Source organism: Ipomoea triloba, chromosome 8 (genome assembly GCF_003576645.1).
Source record: "Ipomoea triloba cultivar NCNSP0323 chromosome 8, ASM357664v1".
Lineage (NCBI taxonomy): Eukaryota > Viridiplantae > Streptophyta > Magnoliopsida > Solanales > Convolvulaceae > Ipomoea > Ipomoea triloba.
In genome coordinates this window covers 520,029-541,209 of record NC_044923.1, presented here as the reverse complement: position 1 = coordinate 541,209, position 21,181 = coordinate 520,029, and the positions used below count along the sequence as shown (strand labels likewise).

The window sequence follows — 21,181 nt, the reverse complement described above, 5'->3', positions numbered from 1 at the left end:
ACCACAGTAAGATTAATCCATATTCGATTACAATTGCACTTGTGCAAAGTTTTACTTTTACTCAAAAGTGACAACAAGTCGATCTCAGCTAAATTGGTCGTGTTATTGGCTTGATTACAAGTTTGACTCCTAATGAGAACGATCTATTAGTCTTCTTGATTTGAGCTGGTTAATTATGAACAACTTAATCTGATTTACCTTTTTGTTATCTTTTGTCGACTAAGATCACAAGATGGAGTTTAGTGTGGTTAATAAAGACATTGACAATGGGAATGCTGAAATTTCATTAAATGGGTTTATAAAGTGAAAGTTAAACTCCATCCCTAATTATACATCTAAACGTTAACATCATTCTACAGAACAGTGGGAGTGCAAAAAGAGAGTTCTCCAATCTAACTACCCAGATTACAACAGACTCATCCATCTATGATATGATTTCAGTGGGAACATCTGCAAAAATACTCAGCCTTATGCAGGCAGTGTGACATTGATGTCAGTGGGTTTATTCCTCGAGTCTGCGGGGGCCAACGCGGACCAGTTATCCGCGCGGAATGAAGGGGCAGACGACATGATTGGTTTGGGCGAGGCATGGTAAGGATCTTCCATCTCTGCGCTGGAGATGGGGATGGCAGCGGTTACTGTCTCGGGCTTGTGTTTCTTCGCCTTCTGCTCGTGCTGATTTCCAGCGATGAAGCTGCCCACCACAACCTTGTAGGGAGATGCCAGTTTATTAGCGACGTAATTTAGAATGGGATATGCAGTTGTGGATTGATGAATGAGAGAGGAAGAAATACCTACCTGCACGGGACCTGCAGCTACTAATAGACCCGCAACTCCACCCCCTACAACGCGCCCGTCGGGGCTCGCTAAAGACACGCTCATCCCGCCTGATCTATTCCTCATTCCTCCAGTCTCGGATGGCATAAACGATCCCGTCAATGACAATATCTCAAAACGCCCCTAGAGCAAGAGTAGGAGTTAGATGAATGCCAATGGTAAAACAACGTCTAAAATAGCACAATCAGCATTACAGCATATGGCTACTAGTCTCATCGTTAATTGCAATATGAGTTGAGTACCATGAGATTAATGGCACAAAGTGACGTTCATCAAAACGAGACATACGAGACATGAGATTACTGTTCAACAACGAAATATTTGGTGGTACCCATTACCTCGTATGTCAACGTTCCACCCGAGGAATCAGGCTGGCGAAGAGTGACACTAGAAATCACTCCATTTGCTGAGAGAATACAGATTGCTCGAGGCCCTTGTTGAGAGAACGATATAATCTTCATCGTAACATCCTATATAAAAAGCAATTAGCAACAGTGTCAAGTTAAACATGAGTAGCCCCGTACTATTTTTAGATGCAAAAATAATTTCAATAACACAGCCAGTTTACGACTCTATAAATCCTTGATTCAGGACCACAGTCCCAATGCCAGAAACTTTCTTTTCGGGGGAACGAAGGAGAAAAATGACGGATCGTAGGAGGTTTATAGTCCCGATAATAGAAACAAGGAAGGCTACAGTTTTTGGGCAGGTTTATATCATTGAGAAAAGAATATATTGCTTATAAAAAGAATATATCTTTGATTACCGAAGGTTATGAGCATTTTTGTCTTATCAAATTGGAAAAACGTCCTGAATATTCTTATACTATTCCTCATTTTCCACTATGACGAACAAGTTACCTCTCCGGAATTCACAGTGATTATATGTGGAGTAAAATTAGCACCAACCGAGCAAGATTCCCAATCACCTACAGAAAGAAAAATTGAGAACTATTAATATAAACTAGAAAGCGTGAATATATGTTCAAGTAGGCAGGGTATAAATAACACATAACAGCTAGTACAACATAACCATATTTCAAGTTCAGATGATACAGATGAAATAGAAGAAATATCAAACTAGCAAACGACACTTCATCATTTCCAAAATTTTTCGGGACGAGAAACTATAGCCCTAAACCAATATGACGACCCGAAAATTCTGGCTGTTGGCTCTATAGATAATCACGGATGAAACTGTCTCCTTAATAGTGGGAATGAGATGGTCAAATTATTCGGCACTCGACATGTCTAAGCACAAACAGTCTACCCTTAGGCCTTAACCCTTACACCCTCAGGTCAGAAAGTGTAGAACTTTACAATTCCATCGTCCCGTCTGCATTAGTTGACCGGGATTAACGCCCTAAAACATAACACCCGAAAAATAAAAAAACAAGAGAATCTTTTTCTTTTTTTTTTCTTGCCACGTATCAGACAAAACACAGGAAACAGTTGGCTAGACCAACAGAAACCAGCTAATGCAGTCTGCATCATTATAAGGAACAGGTAGAAAGTTGTAGGTAAAGTTAACAAACAATAACAAACTCCTTTCCTAATACCGAACAAGTCAGGGTAGTGAATCTAACACTCGAATACTCGATATTACCTCATAGGTAGTAGATGATCGAGTGTACGGGATTACTCTATAGTGTCAGAGTAACGACTATACCATGTAATTCAGGAAAAATCTCCACACGAAAAGGTAGGAAGTGCCAAATGCCAGCTATAAAAGCTTCAAGATTCCCTCATTCCCAGACCAAACCAAAAATCCCACCTGACTTTCTGAAATCAGAACCACTCAAAAACATCAAGATCTAATGGTTGAGGCATCTATTCAGAGGTCCCACATCTATCTCGACGACACTCATGCATCATTTCCCCGCGAATTGGCTTAAAACAGACACTCTGAAAGTCTGAAACTCAAACATCACCTAAACACTACCACCATTCACCACTACATACACAGATCACACAACAAACATTCCATTAATCTCAAGTTCTCAACATAGCAAAAGTAAAGATCTCAACTTTATGTTCAACTACACATTCTTGATAACATAAATATGCATAAGTGGCTTCACCTGAAGTGTCCAGCCCAACTTTAGGCTGGTGTGGCTTGCTAGCTGACCCACCGGCGGCCGGCCGGACTTTCCCACGTTTCTCTGCTGAGAAATCAATCACAGGGGAAGGAGCAGCAGTGGAAATAGGCTTGGGTGAAAGAGCCACTGTGAAAGACCCATCTGGGCCATATTTTCTTGGCCTTCCCCTCTTCTTCTTCATTAAGGTGGCTCCGGCGGTTTCACCGCCGGCGGCCGGTACCTCCGGCGGCTTTGATCCAGCAACTTGGGTAGGATTCTCAGTGGTCCTTGGCGCCACATGGTAGTCTGAGGGAGCATCTGATCCCACCACAGTAACTCCACCAATACTCAAACCCTCACTAACCTCCATACTCAAACACTCAAAGAATAAAAATTTTCAAAAAAAAACAAAAAAACAAAAAAACAAAAACAGAAAAATTCCTCTCAGCTTTTCTTCAGAATCCCATACTTCTCATCAACTTCAAACACCAAGAACCCACAGATGCAATGGAAAAAAATACCCAAAAAATAACTTTTTTTTTTTTTAAATAAATAGACTTCAAAATCCAAACCCAAAACTAAAACCCCCAAAAAAAAAAAATCAAATAAATTTACAGTAATTGAAGATTTGAAGCCTTACCGGTGTTGAAGTAAGTAGAGTTAGGATCAAAGTAGGAAAAAGCTGAGGCCTTTAATTTCTCCTTTCAGTATTTTTTTAAAAAAAAATTCTTCAGGAAAAATGTGGAAGAAAAGCAGGAAACATAAAAACTAATGGTGAAACCCAAAAATATTTTTTGGAAAATTTTGTGTATTTTCCTGAATTAAAGAGAGAAAAACGATTGAATTTTTATGCTGTGGGAAGGGTGAGAAAATGTGAAAAATGGAGTTTGGGGGAGTAAAAAATAAAAGCTAAAATTTGGGTTTCCTAACTTTACTCAGATTTGTCTGAATCTATAATTAAACAAAAATAATAATGAGAGAAAAGGCTGTTATTAAATATTAGGTAAGTAATTATTAATTATTGAAAGCAAGAAAATTATGTATTTTGGTTAAGCAAATGGTTGGAGTCCGGTTGAAACAAATAAAAATAAAAATTTTTTAAAATAATTTTTATTTTGTAGTTGGGAAAAGTGAAATTAGGTTTGCCAAGGCATGAGACAACCATCACTGTCTATAAAAAATATATATAATTAATCTTTTTTAAAAAGAAAGAAACTGAAGGGCATTGTGACATAAACATTACATCTGTATTTTCCTGAATTAATTATTAATTTTTTCAGCTCCCAAATAAAGACAAGATGATATATATTATTCATTTATTAAATCAAGATGAGAGGAAAATGCATTAATTTGTTTTTTTTTTTTAAATTTTTTAATTAACAAGATTTACTTACTATGATGGGTTTCTTTCTTTAATTTGTAAATGTTACCCGTACCATACTCAAGCAAAGTGTTGACTATATTGGTTTAGTTTTTTCATACGAGAAGGGGGTTCGAATACACGACATCTCTTAATCTTAAGAGATAAGAGTGCACGAATCACGCAATTCAAGTTGGTTAAGAAAGACATCAATTTAAAACATTTTTACTCCCATATATTTTAATAGAACCAAGTGTAATGATTTATGTGCCAAGACTTAAATATATTAATATCTCATAGATTCAATCTATCAATTTGTCTTTCTTCTTCTTCTTATTCTTCTTCTTTTTTTTTTTTTTAAAGAGAAACATTATTTTTAACAATTATTCAACTTCCTATATCTATTTTTTTATTAAAAAAATTACTTAAAATCATTGTAAAGTTTATGGAAATTGATATAAATTCAGTTAAAATAATTTAGAATAAAGATTCAAAATCTAAACATTGTGCAAATTATAAAAAAAAATATTACACTAAAAGGCATCCAGTTGGCATATTCCCATGTTATAATTTACTACATAAAATAAAATTTCATTTCTATTTTTTTTTAAATCTTTAGTATAATAATTCTTGCTTTGTACACCACTTAATTGGCATCATTTATGCCTCATCTAAAGTATTTTTTTTATTTGTTTATTATATAATATGTACGTGTCCACTCCTAGTAGTCTTCCCTACATCAAAGGCAATAATTACAAAAAATAAATAAAAAAATAAAAAAAATAAAGAAGAATATGTATAGATGATGTTAATTTTCCAACTGCACATAGAAGACTTTTTTCTTGGCCACTTTATTTATTTATTTATTTATAATAATTGTGTCTAATATGTCTCATAACGAAATTATGTTTTACCCGTAAAGTGCGAATGAATGAGATGACATAAGTTTTTTCTGACTTAAATAAAAGTTTGGCATTATTAACACAAGCATAATTAATTTTGGTATATGGTCCTAGTTAACTGGTCAATGAAAATTGTAATTAAAAAACAAACAATAATAAAAATAAGCTCTTAAATTTCTATATAATATAAAATAGTTAAAATTTCAATTATTAAAGACTGAAAGTAGTATAAAAATATTAGTTTTTTTTAATATAATTCGTTGTACTATGTACTAAACTCCATGAATCTACTCGGTAAATTGAGTTAATGAACACTTCTAATTTTAAGTGAGATTTCTCATCCACTATATCAATGTCTTAAATGCAAATATTGAATTATTATTGATCATGAATTTGTGCTTGTCCTCCTCCAAAAAAATTCAAAACACAAGACAAATACACATGATGTACTGTTTAAAAAAAGATTGTAACGTGAATTGAACAATCAAACGGTTGCCGTTAAAAATAGATCGAAAATGATGTCATAAAGGACTAGGGTGCACTGTTGACTCTGGTCCATGGTATAATGATCGCTACCCTACACTTTTTTTTTTTTTTTTAAAGAAATGGTGATGGACTGATGGGCCATTCCCTTAGAACAATATTGAGGATTTGTGGGCTACTATATTCCTAAGTCCCAACGAAGCCCAGAACAGGATTACGTTATCCTGTTCAAGGATAACATGAAGCATCCTGGATTAATGGCTTGATTGCCTGCATGCATGTTCTCTGAGAATTGGGCTACAATGCCTAGTGCTGACTGCATGTTTGACTCAGAGATTGGGACATGATTATGTTAATGTCCCTTTCTGTGACAATCACGTTGCGTGACAATCCAGAATCATGTAAGAGTAATTGTGACAGAAACATCATCACAAGTTTGACAAATAAATATAAGAGTAATTAGTAGGGATGGTGGGTCGATAGAAAGCTCGAGAAATTTTAAAACTTGTGTTAATACTAAGGAGATATTGATTAGCTTGGAGTGGGGTTGCTGGAATAAGGACTTGGTCACGGGCATGTAGTCAATTGCTTGGGTCAAGTAGCAGTCGATTCGAATGCTCAAAAAGAGAGTTATTGCTTAGGTTGCTCGAATAAGCTAAGAGTGGTCAGCATAAGAGTAAAATTGCAATGGAGTAAGTGTTGTCTAGTGATAATTAAGTTTGACAGACATGTGACAAATTAATCTAGCTAATTCATACACTTTTATTTATTGTCATATTATTATACTATAGATAGAATTTTATTACAGTATTGTTTAATTTTATAGTCGGTATTAATTTAAGAGAAGAGTATGATGGAAGCAAAAAACAATCAATTGTAAGCATGCTTACAAATGTTTGTGGACAAGGCAGACAAAACCGCATTTTGGGGTTCATTTGGTCGGATAAATCTTATTATTTTCAATGTCTACTTGACAATCTTTAAACTAATTTATTCTTTAGCTTAGAAACAATACCAATTGAAAAAAATAATTCAAGTGGGACTATTTAATTACCATTTTTTAAAATTTTGACTAATATTATGAATATAATATTTATATGTGGCCATTATCCCAGTTATTATAATTATGGACAAATGAAGGCTCAAGTGTCCTTTGGAGTATCGAAGGGTCAAGCTTACTTCCTATATATATAAGCTCATATATTTCATTGTAATTAGTACGTTCTTCTTAATGAAGAACATGTAATAATTGATGAGCTTAATGAAAATCCTTCCTTTTCTCCATTCTCTCTTGCAATTGTTCTTGTTATTGTTCCTTATGCTTAATTTCTCTTTGGTGTTGTTGCTTGCAATTCGTTTAGTTTCATAACAACTAAATCTTTCTTTCTATTATTAAAACAAAATCATTTTTCACAAACATAAGAAAACACCAAGTCAAATGTTGGATTATCAAATAAAAAAATATTGGATATATATTTATATATGTTGGAATGTATATGTACACAACCAATTTCCTATCCCTATAACCTAGCTAATCAAATCTCCTTGGCGGCAACAAACAACCAATTTACAACTACAAACCAACCACCATTCCACTTCTACCAACTTTTTGTTTCTATTTTCATTTCTCTACTTCTCAACAAATGTATATACCTACCTGTCTAGCCTACAACTAACTACCATCACCACAACACTATATGTCTAATGTGTCGATGTGAACTCGACACGACTTGATGTTGGACTCGACACCTCTGTCACACAACGATGTGAACCTAGTTTGACATACTGTTGGACCCGACAACCTCGATCTGTTTAGTTAAGTTCACATCACTCGATCCCGAGCCCTAAGAGTAGTGGAAAACATTAGGGTTCCGGAGTGGGATTCTATGCCTCCTCATAATGCATTCAAGAACAAGATTTGATCAATCCAAGATTGTAGAGGTTCCTCCTTACTATGCTTCCAAGTGAGAGCAACATTGCCCCGCCAACGCCCCCCGCAGGCTGCTCAGCCTCTTCGGCAGCCCTATGATACATCACCGGCAGTTCCTTCACTTCCAAGACACCCCAACCGATCTTCTGTCGAACAGCCTCGATGGCTTTTGGTTCAGCGCAATTCCCAGTCGCGTCTGTTACATAGAACGCGTTCTGAGCTGTGTCGCCTTTTGTTGATATCTCAGCCCTCTTCACATTAATGCCGTTTTCCCTGAACGTTCTCATCACATCGGCCAATAGCCCTTGTCGGTCACTTGTACTTAGCTCAAGGCGTGTCCCCTAATTGATCATTCACAGAACATATTAATCACTAGACCAAACATATGCAGTTTAAGACTTGCAAGAAACTACCTAGTTTGAAACTTTGAATTAGAAATTTAGAATCATTCTTAGATTAAAGCACACACTATAGTGATATACCTCAGATGCTCGTCTTTCAATCGCTGCTTGGAGGCAAAGAATCACGCGCTGTTTCTCAGCATCAGAACTAATCGGGGTTCCATCCGTGTGTCTGATGAAGAATTCCTGTAACAGATAAACACGAGCATACTTGAGCAAAGGTTTTAGAATACAGACACGATTTCTGTTAATCTCGAGTGTGTTCCTAGTATCTTACCAAGGATGCTCTATCCCCAACCGTGTTCACCGTGGCATGGAACACGACATAGTCCATATCTGTCAGCGTGCAGACCACATCAAACAGGAGCTTAGCACGATCCTTGCAATGAACATTGACAACCGAGTATCCCCTTTCCAGACAATTCAAAACCGAGACCACGGGAACAACCGGTTTTCTCTCGTAATCCCGGTCAGCAAACATCATCTGGTGAAGCCTTCTCTCGGGATGCATAACCGCCATGGAAACCGAGGTCTTGGCACTCCGGATATCATTGTCCCCCTTGAGCACATACCTCAATCGAGCCCCGATTCTGTCCATCTTCTGGCAGTCCTCAATTGGGGACCCCGAATCGCAATCTTTGAGATAAATCAGAGCTGCAATTCTGCCATTGTTAGTCCACACTTTAGACTCCACTACACTGCACTGCAAATCGGATAGCACAGCAAAAACCTCTGAGAGTAACCCGATTCTATCAGTCCCGGTTAATTCTAGCGCAGTTAGCCCATCAAAACTCTTTGAACTTCCATACTGAGTTCTTCCAAGGGACTGTAACCAGACATAAAAACATTACATTAAATCAGTGATTAAGGTTTCAGGATTAGATTTACCACCTATAATACTATATTTCATCAAAATTTCCACTGCTAATTACCTGTTGAATGTAATTGATGACACTCTCATCTGTTAACTTCTCCCCATTCAAGTCAGTAACATGAAAAACTGTATTCATAGGAACAGAAATGAAACAGCAAAATCAGCACAAGTTTCAGGATATGGCTGCTAAATTTTTATTTTTTTTTTTTTTAAAAAAATCCAATAATGGTGGCACTCACCGTCCATAAACCACCGGCCATCGGAGGAGATGTTTGCTTTCTTGATTGAAAGGTTTAGATCGGTTAGCACTTGAACTGCTTCCAGAAGAACTTCATGCTTTCTTGCACTATCAATCTGCAAAATCAGAGAAATTATCAGTAATTAAGAAATGAAAATTTGGGACAAAAGGGTGAGCATAACTCGGAAAAAAATGGTGCTTACCATAACTCGGGTTGCATCAGGGCATACGGCATTATCAATCATGACCCTGCAAAACAAGAAGAAGAAGAGAAATTAACTTAGAAAGCTTAGTAATTTGATCAGATTCTAGAACCCAGTGCACATATTTTGAGTAAATTCTATTAAAAAAGGAAACTTGAAGAAGCAAGAAAGTCATGGCAATCTTTAAATCAAGGAAATTCTCCAGAAAAAAAGCAAACTCTTTCAGAAAAACTGTCAAGAAAAGAACTGCAGTTTGTAGTTTAATGGAAGAAAACAGCATGGGCAAACTGGAAAACAGGTAAACAGAGTAATTACCTGGGAGTAGTCATGCGAATAACGAGCTTTTCGTACTCATCTAGGTAAGCAGGCCACTCCATCTTCTTGTTGGTCACCCCAGAAGTTTGAGCTACGTGTAGATGTATGGACGCTACGATCCTCGTCTCTTGTTCAGAATAGAATCCAGTTTTTTTTTTTTCTCTCTCTCTAAACACGGACCTTTTTCTCTGTTCTCCGCGCTTTGTTTACTATATATATATATATCTAAGGATCTGTAAAATTTATAAAAAGGCGTGGCGGGCATGCCCGCATGTCACCTGTCGTGGCTCATGCCTGCCCCAAAAGCCGCTTAGTCTGACCTCCAGATAATGCTATTTCAACCCAATTAACTAAGAAAAAGATGGCATTTTTAAGGACTGCACCCATTTTCAAATTGTAATCACAAGGTAAATTTAAATTTTGATTTATGGAAAAGTCGATTTGGCTATCGGGAAAGTTCCTTCTGAATGAAACCCTAACCAGTTAAGATTTCTTTTGAAAAGCGATTCTTAATATCATAATCCGCAAAGAATCATAAATAAGTAAACAAACATAAATTGTCATAGCTAACCAAGTCAACCAAATTAATAAAGTCAATAGACAGCCTCACGAGAAGTTAAACTTAGAACTTTCTAGTTACTAAGTTAATTGTCTAACAAGTCAATTTAGTTGTAATTGTCCAAATACAAATTTAAATTTTGTTCAAGAGAACTTAGAACAAATATAGTGATAAAATTATGACAGTTAGATGACTCTAATCGCACTATTCTCACTAAACTTTTATTATTCTAACTGGTTAACACTTTATAAATTGAAACGATTCACTAATCAAATCACTCCAAGTGCAATTTACTCAAGCCACTCTCCAAAATGCCATGCCTTTTCCATCTTTCATTCCCTTCTTTACCCACTTTTTATTTAATTATTTGGTATTCCTTAGCTGCAAAGTAGTAGTAGAGTAATATTTTGAACAATCCCTTTTTTCATATATGTATCTTTCCATACAGCTGTTCAAGTGGCACTCCAGACCTAATCTTCTTGCCGGTCGATCCCTTTTGTTCCTTAAAATAGAATATTACGTAGTAATTTATACTCCTACACAACTTTTTTTGTACACAAACATTCTAGAATAAGTAGTGACACATGCATGGGACATTGCCTATGATTCTTGAATTCATTTTCGTGGTTAAGATGTCCAAGTACTCATCCATAACTTGATGCTTTGCGTGCATCCCACTCTATTTTCTTTTCCTAGAAATAAATATTCTTTTTTTAGTTGATGAATAAAATTCACAATAACTACATGTCTACCTATGTATATGTAATAAGTAAATTAAATCATGCCTTATAATAATATTGACAACGAATCACATGGAAATAAATTAGCTTAAGTTATTCATAACTGATAAGCTCAAATTAAGAAGACCAATTTACTGATTTCACTAGGATGGAAGAAATTTACAGTCTAAAATTGTATATTGAAAAAATCTCACTCCTATATAATCACTCAGTAATAATTAGTTTAAGAGTAATTCTCTTTTGTAATAAGATAGCATTAGTAAATTTTTTCGGTAGGAGATCAGATAAGGAATAATGTAATTGAGATGAGAATGAATATTGAATAATAAAATAAATAAGCAACCCTTTAATTTGCAGACTACTACTTCACAGGAAGGATTTACTATCAATCATTATGAAGTATTAAAACTATTTCCAAATGTTCACTTAAAGATTATTAGAATTTCCTCTCACTACTTTCGTGAGCTCTCCCTCTCACTCTTTTCGTGAGTTTTTCCTTTGTTTCCTATCTTTTGCATTTCTCGAATTATCTTTGCTGCTTCTTGCCTCGTCGTCCCTATGGAAGCAGCAAATGCATTTGCCAACCTCTCTCTTGCCGAACTAGGTGAGGAGGAGACTGTACAACAGTTAGATGGAATCTCCCTACGTCAGCCAGAGCCAGAAATCGTATACCTTGCAGTTGGCAGACTTGTCACAGCAAAACCGATTAGATTCCACTTCTTCAAGGATACAATGGCATCAATATGGCAACCTGTAATGGGGATGAATGTGATGGAGCTAAAGCCCAGGCTCTACCTTTTTCGGTTCTTTCACAAGAAGGAATTAGATCGTATTATTGACGATGGCCCATGGATGTATGAACAAAGTTTACTGCTGCTGAAGAAACTAGAGCCACATGAAGATCCTGAAGCAGTTACTTTGAGCCATGCTGATTTTTGGATTCAAATCCACGGCCTTCCGGTGGGATGCCGTTCGGAGGCAGTACTGCAAGCAATAGGACAGTTTGTAGGCGGACTGATAAAAATGGATGAAAAAAATTTCGACGGTTCGCTACGAGCTTTCTACAGAATTCGGGTGGCCCTAAACGTCTCAAAACCGTTGAAGAAAGGAATGCGGTTGAAGAAGGATGATGGGGAATGGTTCACTATTCTCTTCCAGTATGAGCGTCTACCTACATTCTGCTTCCTATGCGGAATGATAGGGCATGGCGAGAAGCAATGTGCGAAGTGGCTGGAGGAAGGAGAACAGCAAAAAGAAAAACCATTCAGTCCATCATTACGAGCAGGAACCCGGCGAAACATCCCTACGTCCGGTGAACAGTGGATCGCTCCGGATACCTATGCCGACAGGAAATTATGGAGGGCCTCGGGAAAAGAAACGGCAATGGACAATAGTGCGGAAAAAGTGGTGGTGGGGGACTCGAGGAGAGATACCATACTTAATCCCAGCAACTATGTTTCCCACAATACAATAAACAATACTTTTTTCAAGGAAAGTGGGAAACAGAATATAGGCACCCATATTTCAGGGGATGTAGAGATGGGCACGCCAGATACCACTAGCGCCTTGGAAGCCAGTACTGCAGGCGGTAAGGGGGGAAACAACAACGGTGGTAATCCACCACCTGGTTCAAACCAACCTACCCAACCTTTTTCATGCAACAATATTGAAAATAAAGAAGCACAAAAGAACAAAGGCAAAGAAAAAGTGCAGACCACATTGACGACTACTATAGTAACCCAGATGGTTGAAAATGCCAATGATGGTATACTGGATGTGGTTGATCAGAAACGGCAAAGGGTGGGCGAATATGGAAGTGGCAGTGGCATGGATACTATGGCTATGGACGTGGAAACCTTGGGGTCAAAAAACGGGGATGCGGCGGGACTTGCTATGCAAGCCCGCCCAGAATTATGAGTATTTTCTGCTGGAATTGCCGGGGGCTTGGCAACCCGAAGGCAATTCGTGTGTTGGCGGACAATGTCCGTGTGAAGAGGCCAAGGATTGTATTTTTAATGGAAACGTTTGTTGATAAAACTAAAATGGAGGCTATTCGTGTGCAGCTCGGCTTCCACAATTTATTTGTTGTTGAAGCTCAGGGCCATAGAGGAGGGTTAGCTTTGATGTGGGCGGACAGTATTGAAATAGAAGTAACAGGATACTCCAATAATCACGTTGATACCCATGTGAAACTTGATACAAACAGCCCACAATGGAGATTTACGGGGTATTATGGATTCCCGGAGCGCCATAGAAGAAAGGAAGCTTGGAATATGTTAAGGAATCTAGCTGGTTTGAGCACATTACCATGGGTCATCATGGGCGATTTTAATGATTTACTACATCACTCAGAAAAGAGAGGAAGAGTTCCACACCCACCATGGTTGATTAATGGTTTCAAGAATGCAGTAGACGATTGCGGACTCCAGGACTTACCATTTACTGGCCATCAGTTTACTTGGGAACGGTCACGGGGCACTAGATATATGGTCGAAGAAAAACTAGACAGAATCCTTATCACCGACTCATGGCTCAACTTATTTGAGGGAGCTAAGGCATGCTCAATTATAACTCCCTATAGTGATCATTTACCTCTTTTGTTGGTCCCCGTGGTAGTCACTGAACAATTCAAAAGGAGGAGGTTCTGCTTCGATAATGTATGGCTGAGAGAAGACAAATGTAGAGAAATAATTGCTAATAGCTGGGACAATACAATGGGATTGGATGTCCTTGATAGAATTGAAGTATGTAGTCATGAGTTATGGAAATGGGGCAGAAACTACAACAAAGAATTTCAGAGACGCATTGAGGTATGCAATCGACAATTAGAGGGCCTCCGGGCTAGGCGTGACAGGGAAGGGCTTAACCAGTATTCTCAGACTGAAAAGGAATTAATGTTCTTACTGGAGCAGCAACATACTTACTGGAGACAAAGGGCCAAAGAACATTGGTTTAAGGGGGGAGATAACAATACAAAATATTTCCATAACTCTGTGAAAAGTAGGAAACGGAGGAATAAGGTGGAGAGATTACAGTCTGAGAACGGAAATTGGGTGGACGATCCTGATGAGATGGGAAAGGTGATGACAGATTATTTTGATAATTTGTTTACATCCGAACAAGGAGATATGGAGGAGGTTATTGAGTGCATTAACACAAAAGTTAAACCTGAGGATAATATCAGACTTCTTCGTCCAGTTAGTATGGAAGAGGTCCGTGTGGCTGTCTTCCAAATGCACCCGGATAAATCACCTGGTCCAGATGGGCTTAACCCGGGGTTCTTTCAACATTTTTGGGATATAGTCGGAGGAGATGTAACGGTGTTCTGTAGACGGTTCATGGAAACTGCCAAGCTCCCGGTTAAGGCTAATAATTCATTTATTGTCTTGGTCCCGAAGAAAGCTAAACCGGAAGCCATGAAGGACCTTCGACCTATTGCGCTGTGCAACGTCCTGTACAAAATTGCGGCAAAAGTGTGCGCAAATCGTATGAAACCGATGCTTGAGGGCCTTATATCTAACGCTCAGAGTGCATTTGTGCCAGGGAGATTAATAACTGATAATATTATGCTAGCCTATGAGGCTCACCATTTCTTGAAACGAAAGACACAAGGAAAAGAGGGTATTGCAGCTTTAAAAGTGGACATGAGCAAAGCATACGACAGAGTGGAGTGGAGTTTCCTAGCAGCAGTGTTAGCGAAATTGGGCTTCAGTAAGCGGTGGTGTGACATTCTACTTGAAACAGTGAGGTCCGTGCAATATCACATCCTGCATGAAAATCGTCAAATAGGGCCAATTGTACCAGGGAGAGGGCTTCGCCAAGGGGATCCCCTATCCCCGTATTTATTTCTATTTGTGACTGAAGGTCTAAGTGCGCTCATTGATAGACAAATAAATATTGGCATGTTGCATGGTGTGCGTGTAGCGCGGGGAGCTCCACAGATATCACACCTCCTATTTGCAGACGACAGCTTTTTGTTCCTGAAAGCTAATCTGAATGAAAGCATGCGCATGAGGTGGGTGTTAGACACTTATTCTGCGGCCTCTGGACAGAAAATTAACTATGAGAAATCTCTTATCTGCTTCAGCTCTAATGTGGTGCAACAGTCAAAAGACGAGGTGGTCGGCTCGCTGGGAGTTTGCGAAGGAGATACATCTGGAAAATACCTGGGCCTCCCTTCTTTAGTGGGTCGAAAGAAGAAGGCAATTCTAGCTTTTATAAAAGATAGAATCCTATCTAGAATTCGTACTTGGAATGCAAAATTCCTATCCCGTGCAGGAAGAGAGATTCTGTTAAAAAATGTGATTCAAGCGATGCCATCATATGCAATGATGGTATTCTTGTTACCAGTCGGCCTGTGCAAGGAAATAGAGGCTATTATGAATGAATATTGGTGGACCGGAACAACAGGCAATGGAAAGGGCATTAAATGGAAAACTTGGGGTGCTCTGTGTACTCCAAAAACACAAGGAGGAATGGGATTCAGATGCCTTAGAGAGATGAACCTAGCTTTACTCGCGAAACAAGCCTGGAGACTCCTTACGATGCCAGAATCATTAGTAACTCGTGTGTACAAAGCCCGCTACTTCCCAAAAACTTCCTACTTTGAAGCACAAACTGGTAGTAATCCTTCATTTATATGGAGGGGCATGATTGAGGTACAAAATGTGTTGAAGAAGGGCTGTCGGAAGCGAGTGGGAGATGGCCGAAACACCATTATTGGAACCGACCCTTGGTTAAAGAACGACCATGAACCTTATGTTAGCACTGAGCTGCATGAATCTATTTTCGCTGCCCCGGTTTCCTCTTTGATGAATATGCAGGGTACAGGATGGGATGTGGACTGTGTGAGAGATATTTTTGATGTAAACGATGCTGCTAATATACTCAGCATCCCTATCAGTTCTCGCAAGCCACCAGATGCATGGGTATGGCATTGGAGTCAGAAAGGAGATTATACTGTGAAATCATGCTACAGATTGTTGGCGGCTGAAGCTGACGATTTGCGCCCATGGACGAAAATATGGAAACTGCAAGTGCCACCCAGAGTGAAGATATTTTGCTGGCAAATGGCATGTTCTTTTCTCCCCACACGAGATGCTCTGAATATAAAGCAAATACCATGCTTCTTAATGTGCCATATGTGTGAACGGGTTGTGGAATCTGCTTACCACTTGTTTGTAGAATGTCATATTGTAAAGCAAATATGGAATAAACTATTGGGAGGACTGCCAGGTATGTCACAAAACCATGACAGGGTAGCACACTGGTTGTTTGATTGCATAGGATGTTTAAGTGAGGAGAAGCTATGCAAATTGATCATGATATGCCATGGGCTTTGGAGCAGCAGGAATGAACGTGTTTGGAAGGGCACCCTTTTTGTTATGGAGACTGTAATTCATAAAGCTCTTTCCCTATGGGCTAACTGGAAGAATGCAAACATTGTGGAAAATAAACCAGGGCCCTTAGATGATAATATGCAGTGGAGAAAACCTGAACCTGGACGCATGAAGATTAATACAGATGCTGCTTTTAACTACGCAAACAACACCATGGGGTTGGGTATGGTCCTACGAGATGAAGAGGGGCGGTTCCTTGCTGCAAAAGGCATGAACATGCAAGGCACCTTCACGGTGAATGAGGCGGAGGCAGTGGGTATAAGAGAAGCTTTAAACTGGTTGAAGGAGATGGGTGTGGAAGAAGTTGATATTGAGACAGATTCCCAGACTGTCTACCATGCCATTCATGAGGACCTTTTTCATTCTGCTTTAGGTCTTTTAGTTGGTGATATTAAAGAGTCTGCTTCGTTGTTTAATGATGTAGCTTTCCTTTTTGTTAAGCGATCTGCGAACTGTGCTGCCCACTCTGTTGCTAGGGAAGCCGCTTCTATGTCAGATTGCAGGGAGTGGGTTGATATCCCTCCCCCTTTTCTTGTTAAGTTTCTGTCTGATGATTTAATGCATTAAGTTTTTTCTCTCAAAAAAAAAAAATGAATATTGAATAATATCTGAGAGAAGCTAAGGGGATAATATTTTTCAAATCAAAGCAAAAGGAAAAAAAAAAAAAAAAAAGGAACAAAAAAGAGGGCAGAATTGAGTGCGCAATCGTCTGGCAATCACGTGCGCACTTCACGGAGACAACACGCTAGATACCGGATTATTGTCCTGTTTCCCCCCCTACAAATGTCGGCCGGTTGACTTTAACCTTAATGCTGTTTGGCGGGAAAGAGGTGGCATCATTATTCCCGCCAACTCACAAAACGCTACGTGGCTGACCCTTTGTGTTGTACACTTGTACGTGATGTAAATACCCACTCCATCGATCCCCTCCATATATTCTTCCTAACATTTTTTTTTAGTAAAATTAGACTTTACTCATAACATTCAAAGAGACACACATTATTATACATAAAAGGTGGAAGGTTAGAAAACCACTCCATACCACCAGATAAATAATTAAATTTTTGAATTGGATGAGTAATAAATCTCATAGTTGTGTTTTAAAAAATTATCAATTAAACACTAACTATGATTTTAATTTTATTTCGGATGTGTAACCGGTGAACCAAACACGCCTAAATTAATTACGTGTAAAATCCCAGACAAGCTGGATGGGTTTGTCCCATTTGCGGTGGCACCAGAATCGAAAGGAGTGGCGCCGTTTGTGTTCCCGTGAAACATTGTGCGACATATGTTTTCCTCCAACGTGGTTCAAACATGCCTAGGATAAAGGGATTTGGTCGCAATTAGCGTATCCTTGCTGATTAGTGCTTAACTTTGCATCTTAATCCAATGATTTTTCAAGATTAGGCATGCTCTAATTGGGTCCACATTAACGAAAGATTATGGGAAAGGAAAAATATTTCTCTAACTCTATAAACTGAACAAGTAGATCAATTAAATTTTTAAGTAAAAATGTTTTATCTAATATTTTTAAAGTGGTAAAATAATCTAATTAAGTTGATCTATTTGTTATCTATTTAGGATGTTACCTTTTATTTGACTGGTATGTAGTATATTTACACTTACATGAATCCCAAATATACAAGGTGTAGTTTTTTTTAAAAGACAGCTAACTAACTATTTACACAACGTGAATTATTTGCCAATAGTCACAACTATCCACATACAGTAAAGATAGTCATGACTGTCAAGGTCAAATTTGAACTTCTTTATAGAGATCTAAACCTAGACTACCTTTGAGTATAAATTGATGAAGACATGCAATAGGCTTCTTTCGTTTAAAAGTTGATGAATGCATACCCATCTTCATCCTAAATTGATGTTAGATCTAAGACGAGAGAAGTAAATCACATTGTTTCTAAGGTCTATATCTAGATTTTGACAATCAAGACTATATTATTGAAAAATCTTAAATTGTTAGACTATACTTTTCTTTTGCTATTGCCCCTACTCAAGATCAAACTTTAATTTGTATGTAAAGTATGAAATTTGTTTGTTTATGGTTAGAGTCAAAGCACGTGAAGGGTTTAGTCAGACGAGATGGTATGAGTTCACAAGCATAGGTCAGAGGACATTATTTCATTGGTGGATCTATGATTGCACAAAATGGGAATCATCTATCATAGACTAAAATCTAATTTTTTTATTTTTATTTTTAATGGTAAAGCTAGAAGTCATTATCATGACTAGGTGAATTGGCTGGTTGCTTTGCTGGTGGTGTAAGAAATGAAGTTAAAGCTAGTAATTGGTTCATTGACTTGCCATGGACTCCAAGAAAAGCATTCACATCTCCCTTTTTTGTGAGGTATTTGATTATAAGATTTCTATATGTAAATAGTTTGAATTCAACACATTAGAGAGATTAATGAAATATATTTGTAAAGAGAAAAGAGAGTCAATGTTGTCTCCAATAGAGCTCGAACTCATAACCTTCCATATAGGAGAATCACTTCGTACAACTAGACCACAATGTTTTTGACACTGTCGTAAATTATTAATAATGTTAAGTCTTATTAGCATCTAGTTATTTATTACTCATTAGAAATACACAAAATACAGCTGTGTAGGTCAGATGGAGTGTATTGTTGTAAGCAGGTCATTGAATGACAATACAACATATGTCAACAACCAAAACCCATGACCTTTGTATAGGTGAAGATTGAGCAGAGAAATTCTTTGTCTACTTACTAGGGTTTGTGACCTCCACGTTTCCATCGTTTAATTTTGACAATTGTGTCAATCCATTGCTTCCGGTGGAACAGACATTTGACAATTCTTTCCATGCATTCACAACAACTCTTGACTGTGAAAGTTACGTTGAAAAATAAATTTTAAAAAGAATGTTTATTAGCCAACCCTAATTATTTGCACTTCTTATACATGCATTTCTACGTCTAACTATTCTCTTTTATTTAGGAAAAAACCTGTTGTGGATATTCGAAAGTGTGCTAGTATACTAACTTAGACTGTTCATAACTAATTGCGACTCAAACTAAAAAGGTTAATTTATAACTTTCATAGAAAATTAAACTTTGAACCTTGAGGTTATCAAGCCAATTATTCGATTATATTAACTTGACTGGGGTGATCCCCAAAAATGTTTTTTTTTTTATTTTTAGGGACACATAAGTACGTAATTGAGCCACCTTTTAACAGCACAACAATATGTAAATTGTGAACATGCAGTAGATAAATTGTGTATTTTGAACACGGATTCAACTTGCAAGGTGGACCCGAGTCCACAGAATAATTTGCGCTATAATTTGGTTTGGGTTATAGGCTAAACAGCCCATTGTTCATACATTTGGGCCATCCGGCCTACTAAAGCATTAGACATTTGAGGACTTTAAGGATGATGGATGGGTTGTGTTGGATGAAACTTGGGCTGCTGCAGCCCTTTTTACTTGATTGATTTGGTACTCTTAGTGGTGTTGAGACCTTTTGTAAGACAACATTAGGCCCTTTAAGTTATTATTCGGTTTCATTAACTCACCATACTATAAATAATATGTAAAATATCTCTCTAGTAAGAGTGTTTAGAAGATTATTGTGGAACTGGACTCCAAAGCTGTGATGAAAGTCTTGTCTGATAAACGAGTCGGTGACGAAGATTATATATAACTCTTTAATTCATGATCGTAAGTTTTTGGTTGCTAAATTCTCCCATCTTAGAATCCCGCTTGTTTTTAGAGAATGAAACAGATATGTCGATTTCTTAGCCAACATGGGACAAGCTAGAGATTGGGGAACTACTTTCTTAGAAGATCTTCCGGTTGACTTGGTAACTCTTCTGTTGGCGGATGCTAATGAATCTGCCACTCGGAGAATCTGCTAACTCAAGCCCCTGCCTCTCGTTCTTCACAAAAAAGAAGAAGAAAATAATATAGATCGAATTGTGTTTGTTTCACTAATATTATTAATCTTATGTGTTTAGTTGCTTGAGTATGATGAATTGCTAAGAAAATGACATAATAACAGTGCAAGTGATAGACATCAAATTTGAGTTTCACACAGTAAGGAACTCCTATAGCCCTATTTTTACTATAATCTTTGTAGAATACGAAACTTCATTCCATGCATGACACTTCTGTTGTGTTGGTGGTGAACGCATTGTGCTATTACTTGGACCACTCCAATGAACTATCTTTGACTCGCGGGATAGCTTGTAATTACTATCTGAATGTGTATTTTAGGTGAAGTATGCATGCTTTGTGATCTTAACCGGTAAAATGATCCCAAAGAGATAAAGTAACATAGGTCATCTCACTATTGATTGATAAAATGTTACTTTAAATACTATGGAGATATGAATATTGGACGATGGACACATTTATAAATGATATTAAGTGATTTGAATTTAAATCAGTTTTCAAAAAAAAAAAACAACTTAATCAAAGTACTTAATTCGTAAACAAAGAACCTAATTTGTAATCATAGAGCCTATTCTTAATCAAAACACTTAATTCATCAAATACCTAATTTATAATCAAAGTATACCTAACTCATCAATTTCAATCTAATTAATCAAACTACATAATTCATATTCAAAATATATACCTAACTAATCAAATTAAAGTAGGCCAAACACCTTGTACTCAGATGACATGCAGTACTCTCCTGTATGGAAGATCATGAGATTGAGTCTCAGTGAAGACGATATTGACTCTACCTTTTGTGGTTAGTGTGCATTATGAAATGTACTTTAAACATGCATGAAGTGACAATTTGCCTAATTTCTTTCTTGATGATATATCACACTTCCTTACAAGGAACTCCTATATATATATATCCCTATTTATA

General features: G+C 37.5%; 3 protein-coding genes across 3 annotated transcripts; 1 reads left to right on the top strand and 2 right to left on the bottom strand.

The window, feature by feature from the left end:
- Positions 1–260: 260 nt before the first annotated feature.
- Positions 261–3,874, bottom strand: LOC116026631 (AT-hook motif nuclear-localized protein 1-like). The gene is made up of 6 exons (XM_031267962.1): positions 3,555–3,874; positions 2,918–3,293; positions 1,698–1,765; positions 1,176–1,307; positions 799–960; positions 261–708 (listed from the first exon to the last, which is right to left on the bottom strand). The coding sequence occupies exons 2-6, from the start codon at positions 3,282–3,284 to the stop codon at positions 469–471; spliced, it is 969 nt and encodes a 322-aa protein (XP_031123822.1). The 5' UTR covers positions 3,285–3,293; positions 3,555–3,874; the 3' UTR covers positions 261–468.
- Positions 3,875–7,100: 3,226 nt separating this feature from the next.
- LOC116028039 (ACT domain-containing protein ACR8-like) lies at positions 7,101–9,811 on the bottom strand. Its single transcript, XM_031269833.1, has 7 exons — positions 9,621–9,811; positions 9,306–9,351; positions 9,104–9,218; positions 8,923–8,990; positions 8,268–8,816; positions 8,072–8,176; positions 7,101–7,930 (listed from the first exon to the last, which is right to left on the bottom strand). Exons 1-7 carry the CDS (start codon positions 9,680–9,682, stop codon positions 7,565–7,567), a joined length of 1,311 nt encoding a protein of 436 aa, XP_031125693.1. The 5' UTR covers positions 9,683–9,811; the 3' UTR covers positions 7,101–7,564.
- A 1,666-nt stretch (positions 9,812–11,477) lies between these two features.
- On the top strand, positions 11,478–12,836 carry LOC116027532. The gene has a single exon (XM_031269235.1). The coding sequence runs from the start codon at positions 11,478–11,480 to the stop codon at positions 12,834–12,836; it is 1,359 nt and encodes a 452-aa protein (XP_031125095.1).
- Positions 12,837–21,181: the final 8,345 nt, after the last annotated feature.

Excerpts from the sequence above, each read along its gene's own strand:
- LOC116028039 (XM_031269833.1), bottom strand. The coding sequence starts at position 9,682 with ATGGAGTGGCCTGCTTACCTAGATGAGTACGAAAAGCTCGTTATTCGC. Across the intron at positions 9,352-9,620 it reads ATTCGCATGACTACTCCCAG|GGTCATGATTGATAATGCCG; the intron begins GTAATTACTCTG and ends CTTGTTTTGCAG. Across the intron at positions 7,931-8,071 it reads TTGAAAGACGAGCATCTGAG|GGGACACGCCTTGAGCTAAG; the intron begins GTATATCACTAT and ends ATGATCAATTAG.
- LOC116026631 (XM_031267962.1), bottom strand. The coding sequence starts at position 3,284 with ATGGAGGTTAGTGAGGGTTTGAGTATTGGTGGAGTTACTGTGGTGGGA. Across the intron at positions 1,308-1,697 it reads TCACTGTGAATTCCGGAGAG|GATGTTACGATGAAGATTAT; the intron begins GTAACTTGTTCG and ends CTTTTTATATAG. Across the intron at positions 961-1,175 it reads GTGGAACGTTGACATACGAG|GGGCGTTTTGAGATATTGTC; the intron begins GTAATGGGTACC and ends CTCTTGCTCTAG.
- LOC116027532 (XM_031269235.1), top strand. The coding sequence starts at position 11,478 with ATGGAAGCAGCAAATGCATTTGCCAACCTCTCTCTTGCCGAACTAGGT.